This window comes from Siphateles boraxobius, unplaced genomic scaffold, assembly GCF_051911475.1.
Source record: "Siphateles boraxobius isolate OS27281-9 unplaced genomic scaffold, OSU_SipBor_1 130, whole genome shotgun sequence".
In the NCBI taxonomy this organism is placed as follows: Eukaryota; Metazoa; Chordata; class Actinopteri; order Cypriniformes; family Leuciscidae; genus Siphateles; species Siphateles boraxobius.
In genome coordinates this window covers 20,353,588-20,366,177 of record NW_027508734.1, presented here as the reverse complement: position 1 = coordinate 20,366,177, position 12,590 = coordinate 20,353,588, and the positions used below count along the sequence as shown (strand labels likewise).

The window sequence follows — 12,590 nt, the reverse complement described above, 5'->3', positions numbered from 1 at the left end:
AATGTTTAATGGTTGAGAATGAAGCTGGTAGTTTCTTACCTGACCAGCTGCTTCGGTCAGTCCACACAGAGCTTTAGAGGCTCCACCCACACAGTCTCCAAATGCTGGAACATCTCCTGTCTTACAGTTATGTGAGATACCGGCCATAGACTCACCGAGTATCTAACAGAAAGACGTGGATTACAGATCAGTCATCATTTAGTGATGTGCATTAACATACAATATCAACAGACTATATGAATGCTTGCAGTTCATCATCTTAAAAGGAATTTTGCCAATTTAGGGCCAGATTTACTAACAACTTGCGCCAGTGAAAACCCTCTTTTGCCGTTAAAAAACTACCGCCAGGATTTACTAAAGACACACAGTGAAAATTTAGCTTTTTGAATATGCATTTGAAGAGTTTCCCTTTTAGACACAAAATGTATAGGTGTAGAGTGCTTCAATTAATTATGCAAGGTGATTTACTAAGGTTTGTGCTAGTCAATTTACTGGTATTTGCATCATTATTTACGTTGGTCATTACTGAAAGATCGGCTGCATCAGTGTTCTTTACTTTGCACGATGTCAGTAGATTATCTGCGCTTTATTATTACACTCTCATGCTAATTTGTCATTTTTAGTAAATCTGGCCCAAAGTATGTGAGATTCAATTGCAAATAAAAGTGCTTATACTATTCACATGTACACAGTAATAATTTACACTATCGTTCAAAAGTGTGGGGTCTGTTCGATTTTTAAAATATGATATATAATCACTATTGAAAACAGCTAATGCTTTTTATGAAAACCATGATGTATTCTTTGCTGAAAAAGAAGTTCAAAAGAACAGCATTTGTTAAAAAAATATAAATTATTTATAACTTTAGTGTCCTTGCTGAATAAAACTATTTATTTATTTAAAGAAAAAGAAAAAAAATCACACTAAACTTTTGAACAGCACTGTACATTACAATAATAATAACGTATTTGTAATATTGTAGGATTGAAAATAATCCAAGATATTTTAAATGAACAAAGACATTTGCTTTACTGTTTTCCAGCCCCTCTTTCCCCAATGACCATATGGAGTTCCCAAAGGCACAGAGGGGCTGATAGTGATCAAGGCCTGTAGGCCAAGATGTGTGTACTTCGGGGGTCTATGAATTGTCACACCTTTAGTACTGTGGAGGAAGTTGTATTTATCTGATTGGTCAGTTTGAACGTCTCACATTTGGGTTTTAGTCACATGGTCAGGGAAATGATAAAAGAAGATTGTAACTGTTGCTCCGTCTCTTTTTATGCTCTGGCTCTCTTCTTATTCGCTGGGTTACTTTCTTGGGGCTCTCTCTCTTTACCTCCTCTTTTCTCTTACTCTAAAAGCTCTCTCTCGCTCTATATCTCTCAGGTAACATTTTAAATATATGCTGGGTACAATTAATGATACAAGTTATTATCATCTCATACATCTATTTTGTAACTATTTTAAGTATAACCATAACCATATTTTGTCATTAAACCTTTTCAATTACAAATAATGTGCTAAATAGTTTTGATTTGGTATTGACTTTAAAAGTGCTACCTATTGCAATACAATATTGTCACTCTATACAGCAACGCTCTCCCACATATTAAGCTACTGTAACAGTGCTTATTTCCGCCGTTGGTATAAGTAGCAGTGGGTGGTAAAAGACAAGAAATGTACAGTTTTCTACCATCATGCAAATAATGATTATTTAGTCATTCGGCAGCCTGAATCCCTGCAGGAAATCCACCCTTACAATATATAATAGCTGTATAATGCTCTATTCATAGATTTCATGTGACGTCACACAGTGGAGCGGCCGCCATTTGTAGGACCGAATTGCAACATGCCGTTGATCTGCTGTGCTGTAAACTGTGATAACAGCAAATCACAAAGAAATGTTGAAAAAGCTGCTTTGAAATATTGTCGAAAGCACTATACATAATATACAAATAAATGAGAATTGAAAATAAAGGTGTCCAAACGTCACTGATAATACAAGAGATGTGCTTTACCGACATTATTAGCAATTCAGTTCAGCGATGCTTTTATGTTCAGCGATTACTGGTGTAACGTTAATATCGCTTGATTAACAGAGTGCTAATCACCCTTCCTGTTATCAAGAACATTTTCTTCATTAGGTGCATTTGATACAATGCTAAATCATAAATCAGATGTACCGTACAATAACATTACGATGTCCAGCAATTGATTTAAGTAGTACATTGGGTTTATTTGTCGTTTAATGACATTCGACATTCGCCTATTTTACATATGTACCTTAATGGTCCAGTGGCAGAACTTTTGCCAAGCATGTCAGAGGTTCTGGGTTCTAATCCGCACTCGTATAGTTTTTTTTATTAAAACCCCCTTATTAAAATCAATTATGTTTATCAGTGGTTGTATATCAGTCAGGGACACATTTGCGTGCATTTTATTTTGTGATTTCACCGGAACGAATAGAGTCTCCGAAATGGATTAAAGCGCGCGTCCGTGTGAAGACTGTTGCGGTGTGTGTGAGTCCCGAGAGAACACTGTATCTGCACCACTGTTCAGAGTCAACGAGCACTTTGATCACTTACTTAATTTCAAAAACAACACAGTTTGCGTGCTAGATCACCTCTTATTTAACAAACGAACGAAATGAATGCTCTGCAAGTTAACTGGAGATGTTTTGTTTATTTGTATTGGTACATCCGTGCCGCGAGATGTTTCAAAAGTGATGGGGACATGTCCCACCCGTAAATTACGCCCCTGCCTTGAGCGCTTCGCCGGTGTATGGAGAGGGATTGTGGACGAGGTAGATGTAGATGTCAGCAAACGTAAAATCTGGCAGGTTTTTACTAGACTTTAGTGGAGTCAGCAGTTCGTTTAACAGTAAATACGGATCTATACCTAAATTATCTATTTTATTTAAATACCGTTGCTTTTCATCTGTGCTATTTAAATGTGCGACATCTTTCCTATCACCAGGGAGAGGTTACGCAATTTAACGCAAAGGTCCTAAAGATGGCGGCCACAACAAAAAAGTCACGTGACTGAAACCCATGAATATGGAAGACAACGAGAGTACATTAAGTCAGAACAATATTCAAGTTACTATTACTGTGCATTATTAATTAGCATTAAAATTTAGCAAAGTGAGTGACAAGTTTCTTTGTATAAAAAGGCTAATATAAATATTTGCAATAAATAGCTGGATAGTATTCCAAGTAAAGCCTCCATTTAGAGATGCAAGGATCCGCTTTTTAAAAACTAATTATCCACCTGACACCCACCTGCACCTATGATTTTCTCTGAATTAGATATCTGGAGGGGTTGGCAACCTACTGTATATGCCACACAGAGGGGTAAACTGGCAAGTGAGCAAAAGCGAGAGATTTATGTATGCATGTTTTTAATTCAGATAAAGGATATTGCACCTGCATATTGCACATCTACATTTTGAGGTAATCATTCATCGTAGTAAAACAGCTTGTTTTATTAAGGATCTATAAATATGTATAAATTGTGAGATTTAAATTATGCAAGTCTCTTAAATTATGCAGCTCTGAAAGCACTAGCGCTGTGCATTACACGCACACAAAAGTTACTGACTGACAGCTTACAGCTAGTTCCGCTTTTATTAGCGCTTAGCTTTGAGAAAAAACAAAGCTAATGGTATAGATATTAAGTAGGCTATATAAAGTCCCATTAAACATTCCACACAAATCACAATGCCGGTGATGCATGTTCAATGCTGGTCGCTTCATGCGTTTCGAGTAGCTCTGTATCTCTTCAGCAAGCAGACACGCAAAGTGTCGCAGACTTAAATGTTCAGCGTTGCATCCTGAAGCTCAACAGACAGTTGTCTTCATTAAAAAAAGCGAGACTAAATTATATCACAAGTGCTGGTGCTGCTCTCTCCCCCATTGTGGTCTTTGATCTTAAAATTAGTAGTTGATAGATAAAATGAAGCCCATTCTGTTGCTTTTGGTGACGTGAACTCTCGTTGAATTTGCATGAATTTGACCAAATGAAAACAAATTTTATGAAAAATTGCTTCCATCATTATGTTGGAAAACACTCTTATCAGAAAATTTTCTCTTAAGCTTGTGTTTATTTTGAGTTAAAGCTATCAAGTTATTAAGCAGTGTCTCATGAAGGTTTCCTTTGTGTTTTATATAATGACCACTAAGAAGTGCTCTAGGCATGTTTTCCTTGATTTGTTTTCAAGAACAACATATCGATATATCTCTTCAAGGAAAACCAAAGTAAAAATGACGTACATTCGTTGCATTTTACTGTGAAATGCCTTTAACGATTTATCTCTCATCCACCTGCAATTTTTGGAATGTTATTTTTTTATTACTTGACCCACCCAATCCCAAACTGCAATTCGTGCATCACTACCTCCAATATAATCATGTTGCTGTTACCTTAGAGTTCTCCATGACACTTTCAATGCAGTCAAAGTAGGAGAGATCATTGACTGGCTCATTCTGGTTATCCAGCAGTCCCCTAACAGCCTGTAACCCACAAAAAGAGATAATATACCTTCTTTTTTTTCAATAGCAAGACAAATTACTTCGTACCGGGCATTGTTTATTTATATATATATATATATAATACCTCAAGCTCTCTTAGAGCATTGTCACATTCCCTCTGTCCTGGGGCATTCTGGGTACACAGGGTAATCAGCTGATTGATGCTATCGGTCACCGTTCTGAATAAACATGCAGGGGAGTGAGGTTAAAAATAGAAACAAGAGCATATATAAAACACGAATGAATAAACATGGCGTGAAGTACCTGGCAGCAGCAGCAAGCAGGTTCTTTGCATTTCCTGCTCCAGGGTCCACAGATAAAGACTTGGCAGCCAACAGCAACTTACTGGAGGCCATTGAGATGTTCTTCAAGTTCCCAATCACCTGTATCTGATCATCCTTACCCTAAAAACAACCAAGAATTACTTCTTATTTTAGGAAAAGGAAGACCTATCCACCTTCTTAGGTGCAGTCCTGCTCCACACATCGTACCTGTGTATGGCCAGCCATCTCAATGCCAGCATCCAGAAACTCATCAAAGTCCTCACTAAACTTCCCAGAAGCATCTGCAAGCTTGATAGTGGTCCCTTTAGAGGCTTGGACCACATCACCTGCGGACTGGTTCAGATCGGCTGCGGTCTGGTTCAGGTCACTCTGAGCCTCCTGGAAGGTCTTACTGCAAGGAGGGAGCTGCAATTTAAGAAAAAAAGGTCACAAAACACTCCAGTGGCACATTAGGGACATGTACATTTAATAACTGCATGCACTATGTTGAGAGCAGAGAGAGTATATTAAGGAATAGCTCTAGCAATCTTCAAGCTACAATATTTTTTGGAGGAAAGAAAAAGGATTTTCTTGTTTGTTGCTCACCGTCTCTACAAGTAGTTTTTTGCTGGCTTCTCCAATGCTTTTCAGAGCCATATCAACATCTTTTTGTCCAGGTAGACAGTTCACACATGTGTTCAGTGAGTGAGACACAGCCTTTGCTACCTAGTACACAAAACAGAGACATACACAACAATAAAGTAAGTAAAATACTTTTGTGTTATATTTTTGTTTGTGGTCAGTAAGATTATTTTTTTTGGAAAGAAAATGAACACTTTTATTTAGCAAGAATGGATATCTGATAAATTATTAAATGTCTTCTTTTTGTATTATTCACATTACATTTACATCTCTTCCTCCCTCACCTGTGCTAGCCTCTGCTGTATCTCTGCATCACCAGGAGCAACCAGCGCCTCCTTGGCTTCGGAAATCAATTTTGCCGACCTTTCCATAACCTCACAAGCAGAATCCAACATGGCTATGGCTCCAGCAGGGTCTGATGTGGTGGCAGCAACACCCCTCGCAGCCTGTGCTAATGTCTTGAGAGCCTGGGCAGTTTCGCTAGCAGCAACACCTGTGAACACGTACAATACATGTGTTTGGGAGTGTGTGTGTGTATACATACACATATATGAGTATGCAAGAATGTATATTTAATTGAGCTCCCTTAGGAAAAAAAAGCCCCTGTAAGCTATCTTAATTTTCCTCCTCAAATATAAAACAATATATATGAGGTTACACTTTATTTTAAGGTGGCATTGTTACAGTGTAATTACCCAAATAAGTACAGAGTATTATTAATTAACTACATGTACTTACTATAGGGTTAAGGTTAGGATTAGTTACTCAAAACAATAGAGCTCTAAAGTTAGTCTCTATTTAGCCAAATAAATGTGTTTCCTATGCAGTGAGTGTATTACCTGTGTAATGCTCATTTCCCTGTGCTGCACAGGTAAGCAGTTGGGCCATTGATGAACCAACGGCCTTTGACGTACCACCCAGATCCTGAGTACACTTTTCCAACTAAAACAAACAAATTTCATCCCAAAATGGATGCATAATTCACACAATCAAGCAATGTCTGTGCTGAGAAGGATAGTGTTCAGAGGTAGTGTAAAAGAATCATAGTATCACTGATCAACTCACCAATTCTCCAGGTAATGGTTTCAGCTGTCCTTCAGAAGCTGCCATTTTTGCATCCTGGAGTTCATTCTTAAGCGTCTGCACTGCTATAAGTGCAGAGTCTATCTCCATGGGGCCGCACGCTTCATGAGCCTAGATATCACATGACAGGATTTCATTAATGGATAGCTCACACAAAAATCTAAATTCTGTCATCATTTACTCACCCTTATGTCCTTCCAAACACTTACTTATTTCTTTCTTCTAAAGAACTAAAAAGGAGATTTTTTAAGAATTTTGGTACCGAAACTGTTCGGTTATCCACATTCTTCAAAATATATTTTTTTATGTTCCACCGAAGTCAGTCAGTCAGTAAGGTTTGGAACGAGAATTTTCATTTGCATATCCCTTTAGTACTTAAAATATGTGGATCTTATGGTGCGTTCCTTTTGTACTTGGAAGTCGGAAATTCCGAGCTCCCAGTAGAAATCTTTAACTGGAATGGCCTCCCAAGTTGGGGTTCTGATTTGGAAGCTCAGAGGAACCACAAAAAACCCTGACTTAATAATCCAATATGGCTGCTCACTCAGTGCATCAACAGAAGTGAAATAACAGTAATATATTGTTTATTAGCACTTCTGTTTGTCTCAAACTCAGTGGTGCACACAATACTATCCATCAGTGGACACCCATTCCGGCACCCATCCATCTTCCTAGCGTTATTCCCGCTCATTTGCAGGATCTGCTTCACACACACACACACATTTGATTTGGCACAGGTTTACCACTGGATGCCCTTCCTGTCACGACACATTCGCACACACTCCTACATGTTACTTCGGCATTATATGAGCAAAATACCGTGTATGTGTTTTATTTATGTGTATGTACTCCAAAAGAGCAAGCACAACAAAGGTTTACCAGGACACATCCATCTTGGTTGTCCCACTGTGTATTGGAACGTGGTCAACTTGGGTGTGACGTCATTTCCAGCTCCGACATCCGACTTTCAAGGTAAACAGAACGCGGCATTTTACTCATTAAATACATGTGTGGAAAAGTCAGATTAAGTACCGTCTGTGCAGCAGTGCGGAGTTCAGCCAGGCTGGTGGCCAGATTCTTTGCACACTGCCCAAGCTGCATGGCTGCCGCCTGATCCGAAACAGTTGGCACAGACGACTTCGCTGACGAAACCATCTTACTTCCAGGCTAGAAAACAAACACATGGAATAAGATATTTTAGTACTGAAGGAGAGGCTTTTTAAAAGTAGAGTGATGTTATTTGATGAGTGAAAGGTGATTAGTATCAGTGAAAGGGTAGATGGTTACCTGAAGGAAGTTCTGGCTGGCAATGATTAGGGCAAGCTGGGCACTACCATCCTCTGGCTGACCCTGACTGCCCCTCACTCCCTGCACCAGCTGGGGAATATGGTCAGCTACAGCCTAACACACGTTGACATATAGCAAATACAGTGGTATAAACATTAGGAATACTTTCATTAATAACACTTTAGATATTCAAAAACGAATACTTCTACAAACCCTGCAGCTCTGAACAAGTTGTTGGTGGGCAGCAGTATTCTTGTTAGAGGCTGCTGCATTCTGGGATGCAGCAATAGTCTGAGTGGCAGCGGCAGCAGCTTGTTTAGCAGCATTCTGGAAAGATAGAAAACAGACACATAGTTCAGGGTTTCATTCAAACGGTTGGATTTATGTCAAACACTCCCTTGCGTAGACCACATATAATCCTGTCTAAATTGAATAACTTTTTTCAATCATGACCATCAGTCACTGACCTCCAGTCTTGTTATGAGTTTTTTTTTGATTGCGTTCTGTGCAGCCGCGTTGGTGGCCACACGCAGCCCCTCCGCAGCCTCCCGCAGCTTCTGCTGCTGGTCTTCATTCTCAGGGTATGCAGCAGCTCCCTAAACACACACACAGACGTGTAACAAGTCTATTGGATATCTATTTGGTCACCGCTTTATTAACCAGAGAGATGCTAAACCGAAGATGCAAAAAATAACTTTCGGGAAATGCTAGATTAGTACAGAAAATATGTGTCCAATTTATTAAATACTTAAGAATTCGTATGATTTTCTTGATAGCTATGATTAATGTATCTCCTTAATTGGTATAAAACAGTGGTTCTTAAGCAAGGGGCCGGGCCAATTAGGGGGCCTCAGCAAACTTCCAAGGGGGCCACAGGATGCCTTAAAAGCATTTCAGTTAATAGATTATTAATATGCTACCGCTCAAAAATTTGTGGTCAGTAAGATTTTTTTCTCTCTTTCTTTTTTTTTAAAATAAGTCTATTATGGTCACCAAGGCTACATTTATTTGATTAAAAATACAGTAAAACACTAATATTACTTCAATTTAAAAATCACTGTTTTTTAAAATATATTTATTCATGTGATGCAAAGTTGAATTTTACGCATCATTACTCCAGTCTTCAGTGTCACATGATCCTTCAGAAATCATTCTAATACGCTGATTTGCTGCTTAAGAAATATTTCAGGATTCTTTGATAAAGAGAGTTAAAAAAGAACAGCATTTTATTTTAATTTTATAATTTTGTTGTAACAATGTAAAATGTTTTTACTGTCAGTTGATCAATTCAATGCATCCTTGCTGAAAATAAGTATTAATTTCTTTTTAAAAAGAAAAAAATCTTACCGACTCAAAACTTTTGAACAGTAATGTACAGTAAACTAATTAAATTACATTTTAATTTAAATTAAAATGTAAAAAAAACATAAAGATGTAAACTTAAATCATATTTCTTTTTATTGTCCCTGAATAACTATTGTTTTTATTGAAAAACATACAATTCTTAAAACAACTGGAGTGAAACATTTATTGACATTAATTTATATAATATTTCTTTCAATACCACCTATTTCAATACTACCACTATTTTTGTTCATAAAAAAGGTTTTACAATTACAGCAGAGTACCTTATTCGAGTGAAATGGGAATCACTGGTTTAAGTGATTTGAAAACACATTTTACTTAAATGTAGTCATATGTTTCTAATGTGGGCCAAGGTTTGCTAAACCCACCTTTGCAGCCTCGACCATTCGAGCGGTGGCATCTGCAAGCAGTTTGGCAGCTGCAAGAAGCTTCTTGGAGTTGTTCACATCCACCTCCACCTCAGCATCTGATCTCATGGCGTTCACCAGGTCAGATGTCGCCTGGGCAAGAACCCGTGCCTGTCGGACCATCTCACCTACAGAACAGATTGGTAAATCTTCTACTACACATCCTAGAACAACTAAGCAAATAAAATATACAAGGAAGACTACTGTTCAAAAGTGGGGAGTCAGTAAGGTTTTTTTTTTAAGGATCATGTGACATTGAAGACTGGAGTAATGGCTGCTGAAAATTCAGCTTTGCCAACCCCCAAACTTTTGAACGGTGGTGTATATGATGTATTTATTTTACCAGCATCACCCATGGAGCAGAAAATATTCTCTGTAACTGTCATGATGGTGTCCGTGGCCTGGTCGTAGCGTCCGATGGGCTCCCCACGAGTGGCGTAGTTCCTCACATGCGTGAGTAGATCACTAAGAGCCTGTGTGACGATACCAGCTGCTGCGCTGACGGCCTTGAGAAGCTCTCCATCACTGGTAGCTGACAGGCAGGCCTTCACACAACCTTCTACTGAACGATCCACCAGCTTCCCTGCTTCAATCAGCTGCTCTTGACAGACAGGGGAGCTGATAGTGGGGCTCACAACCTGATACACAAACACATGAACAAAAAAGGGTTATCCACAGTTTTATTTCTCTTAATCAATCTGGATTAGAAGCACATGTAGGTGAACTCCACCTTGGCACAGGCCACTAGTTGTGAAGTGGAGAGGGCACACTGGGTTGCAGCTGCAATAACCCTGTTCTGCAGGACGCTGTCTTCAGAAAACTGTGCCACGTTCTTGGCCTTCAGAACCATCATGGCTGCTGCATTAGCCACAGCTTTAGCAAGGTTCATCAGAACATCCTGAAACACACGCACACATACAGGGTGATCAACACTCAAAAACACAAATGTACATCATGTATTTCATAAGACATCTGTGTACCTGGAAGCGCTCGTCCGTTTCATTCTCTCCAATCTGTCTAAGCAGATCTCCACTGGCTTGACCGATGCTGCCGGCTGCAGTCAGAACCGTCTGTCGTGGCTGCATGAGAAAACCAATGCACACACACTATTAAACATAGTCATGTCACTCAAAATCTTTATGGTCGAGCAAAGGCAGTTGAATTGGTCAAATGTATCAAAATGACATTTATTCTTGTATGTGTATCTCAAGACAAAACCATACAGAAATGGCATAAAACTGCATATAATGTTTGGAAAAACAAAAACTCTACAGAAAATTTACAGCACAATCCATCAAAATGACAGATAGTGATTATCTGCAGGACATCCTTTGCTCGCACCTCTCCTGATGCGGGCTCCACAGCTTTGAGTAGGTCAGATACAGCTCCAGTGAGGGTCCTGGCAGCCCTCATGAGGTCATGCCCACTGCCCACCTCATCCTCCATCAAAGCTGCCAGCATCTTCACACCTTTGGACATCTCCGTCAGATTAGAGGAGATGGTGGTAATCGCACAGCCAACCGCTGTATAATCTGTGTCCGTCGGATCACCTGGGAAATTAAATAGGAAGCTGCAGATGTACATTCAAAATGTAAAGGAGTAAGGCTCTTCATTTCGAAGGGTCTGTCAAGTTTTTCATTTGTATTTACAGTACAGCTGTATAGTAAGTGTTGTGAAACATCTAATTAATATAATCAGATTTAATACAGCTAAGGTTTTACCAGCAGTAAGATTAACCACAGAGGCAGTTCCAGCTGCAATGGCGTCCACCTGAGAGTGAATATCATGCTTGGACTCATCCACCTTGTTCTGAATCCACATTTTAGAAGCCTGAAATAAATAAAAATACAAGTTGTGTGCATTCACTATATTTAAACACAAAATTAAATATTGGTAATAGGTACAGGAGAGTAAATGTGAAGCGTCAGGTATGCATTTTCTCACCATATCATCTCCAAGTGGTGGCAGCTCTTCCACCTCCTCCAGGTCCTCCTGTGCCTGTTGCACCGCTTGCATACTGGTGCTAATGGTTCCCACGAGAGCCTGTTGGGCTGCGCTCTGATAGCCATATTAAGGATGGCAATAATTACACATTCATCCACTAATATATCTAAACTATGACAGCTGTAAACTGATGATCAACCAATATGTGTTATGAAGGGACTGATGCTGATATCTAGAAAGTAAGGTGGCCTATAGCCAATATGAGGTTAAATAATGGACAATTAATTAACTTTGCTGAATTAACCAAGTGTTCTATGAACGTGAGCATTTGTATATGTGGACTCACCAGTGGTGGCATATGCCCAAGATGCATCTGTCCAGTAGTGATCTGTTGTTGTGGAGAGGGCATGGTACCCATGTTTAGCTCTTCTGGGCCGACAGAACCTGACCTCAAGATCCCAGGCAATGCCACTGAGCCATGCTCGACCCGTCCCGCACGGTTAAACTGCTGCTGCAATATAGTAGATCTGTGAAAGATAGAGAGAAAAAAAAAGATAAATGAAATGACACAGAAAGGTACAAAAGTTCAAGCACATTGTTCATTTTGTATTTGCACTACAGGGTTTATTCAAGAAGAGGAGACTCCGCCGACACTCTTTAGAAACAGGCTGAATATATTACTGTGTGTGGAACAGGTAACCTCAGCTCAATCTAGATAAATAGAAACTGAGATAAAGTTTTTCCACTGTGATTTTCCTGTTATGCTGCACTGGACTGATTACAAAAGTATTTCCAAAGACAACTGGCAGAAAATTACAAAACCTTGAAAGGAAATATGGTTCTTATCACTGCTGACTCAAAATATGCACGTCTTACTTTTTCGGATTAACTGATTCCTCCAACATGGTGGCCTCCTCATCTCCCTCTAAACCAAAACGGTCCTTGCTTTGTTTCTGTAGGGCCAAACATTCAAAAATAAACACATTTACACATAAAACTCAGGTTTAATCTGGTATTTACTGTAACTGCGTATACTGTAATCTGAACACTGTTAATCTATAATACAAAA

At 39.1% G+C, this 12,590-nt stretch overlaps 1 protein-coding gene across 3 annotated transcripts in view; it reads right to left on the bottom strand.

Annotated features, from left to right (window-relative positions):
* The window catches only part of tln2a (talin 2a), a 53,233-nt gene that overhangs the window by 17,226 nt on the left and 23,417 nt on the right, over nt 1–12,590 (bottom strand). For all 3 annotated transcript variants that reach the window (XM_077228556.1, XM_077228558.1, XM_077228557.1), the window contains 22 exons: nt 12,398–12,474; nt 11,868–12,048; nt 11,522–11,635; nt 11,299–11,407; nt 10,919–11,127; nt 10,558–10,656; nt 10,308–10,475; nt 9,921–10,215; nt 9,539–9,705; nt 8,273–8,401; nt 8,019–8,132; nt 7,806–7,919; nt 7,551–7,685; nt 6,501–6,629; nt 6,275–6,377; nt 5,720–5,928; nt 5,400–5,519; nt 5,022–5,219; nt 4,795–4,934; nt 4,616–4,709; nt 4,423–4,512; nt 40–162 (listed from right to left, as the gene is read on the bottom strand). In XM_077228556.1, the coding sequence (XP_077084671.1) occupies nt 40–162; nt 4,423–4,512; nt 4,616–4,709; nt 4,795–4,934; nt 5,022–5,219; nt 5,400–5,519; nt 5,720–5,928; nt 6,275–6,377; nt 6,501–6,629; nt 7,551–7,685; nt 7,806–7,919; nt 8,019–8,132; nt 8,273–8,401; nt 9,539–9,705; nt 9,921–10,215; nt 10,308–10,475; nt 10,558–10,656; nt 10,919–11,127; nt 11,299–11,407; nt 11,522–11,635; nt 11,868–12,048; nt 12,398–12,474 (3,117 nt within the window). The remainder of the gene's footprint in view (nt 1–39; nt 163–4,422; nt 4,513–4,615; nt 4,710–4,794; nt 4,935–5,021; nt 5,220–5,399; nt 5,520–5,719; nt 5,929–6,274; nt 6,378–6,500; nt 6,630–7,550; nt 7,686–7,805; nt 7,920–8,018; nt 8,133–8,272; nt 8,402–9,538; nt 9,706–9,920; nt 10,216–10,307; nt 10,476–10,557; nt 10,657–10,918; nt 11,128–11,298; nt 11,408–11,521; nt 11,636–11,867; nt 12,049–12,397; nt 12,475–12,590) is intronic.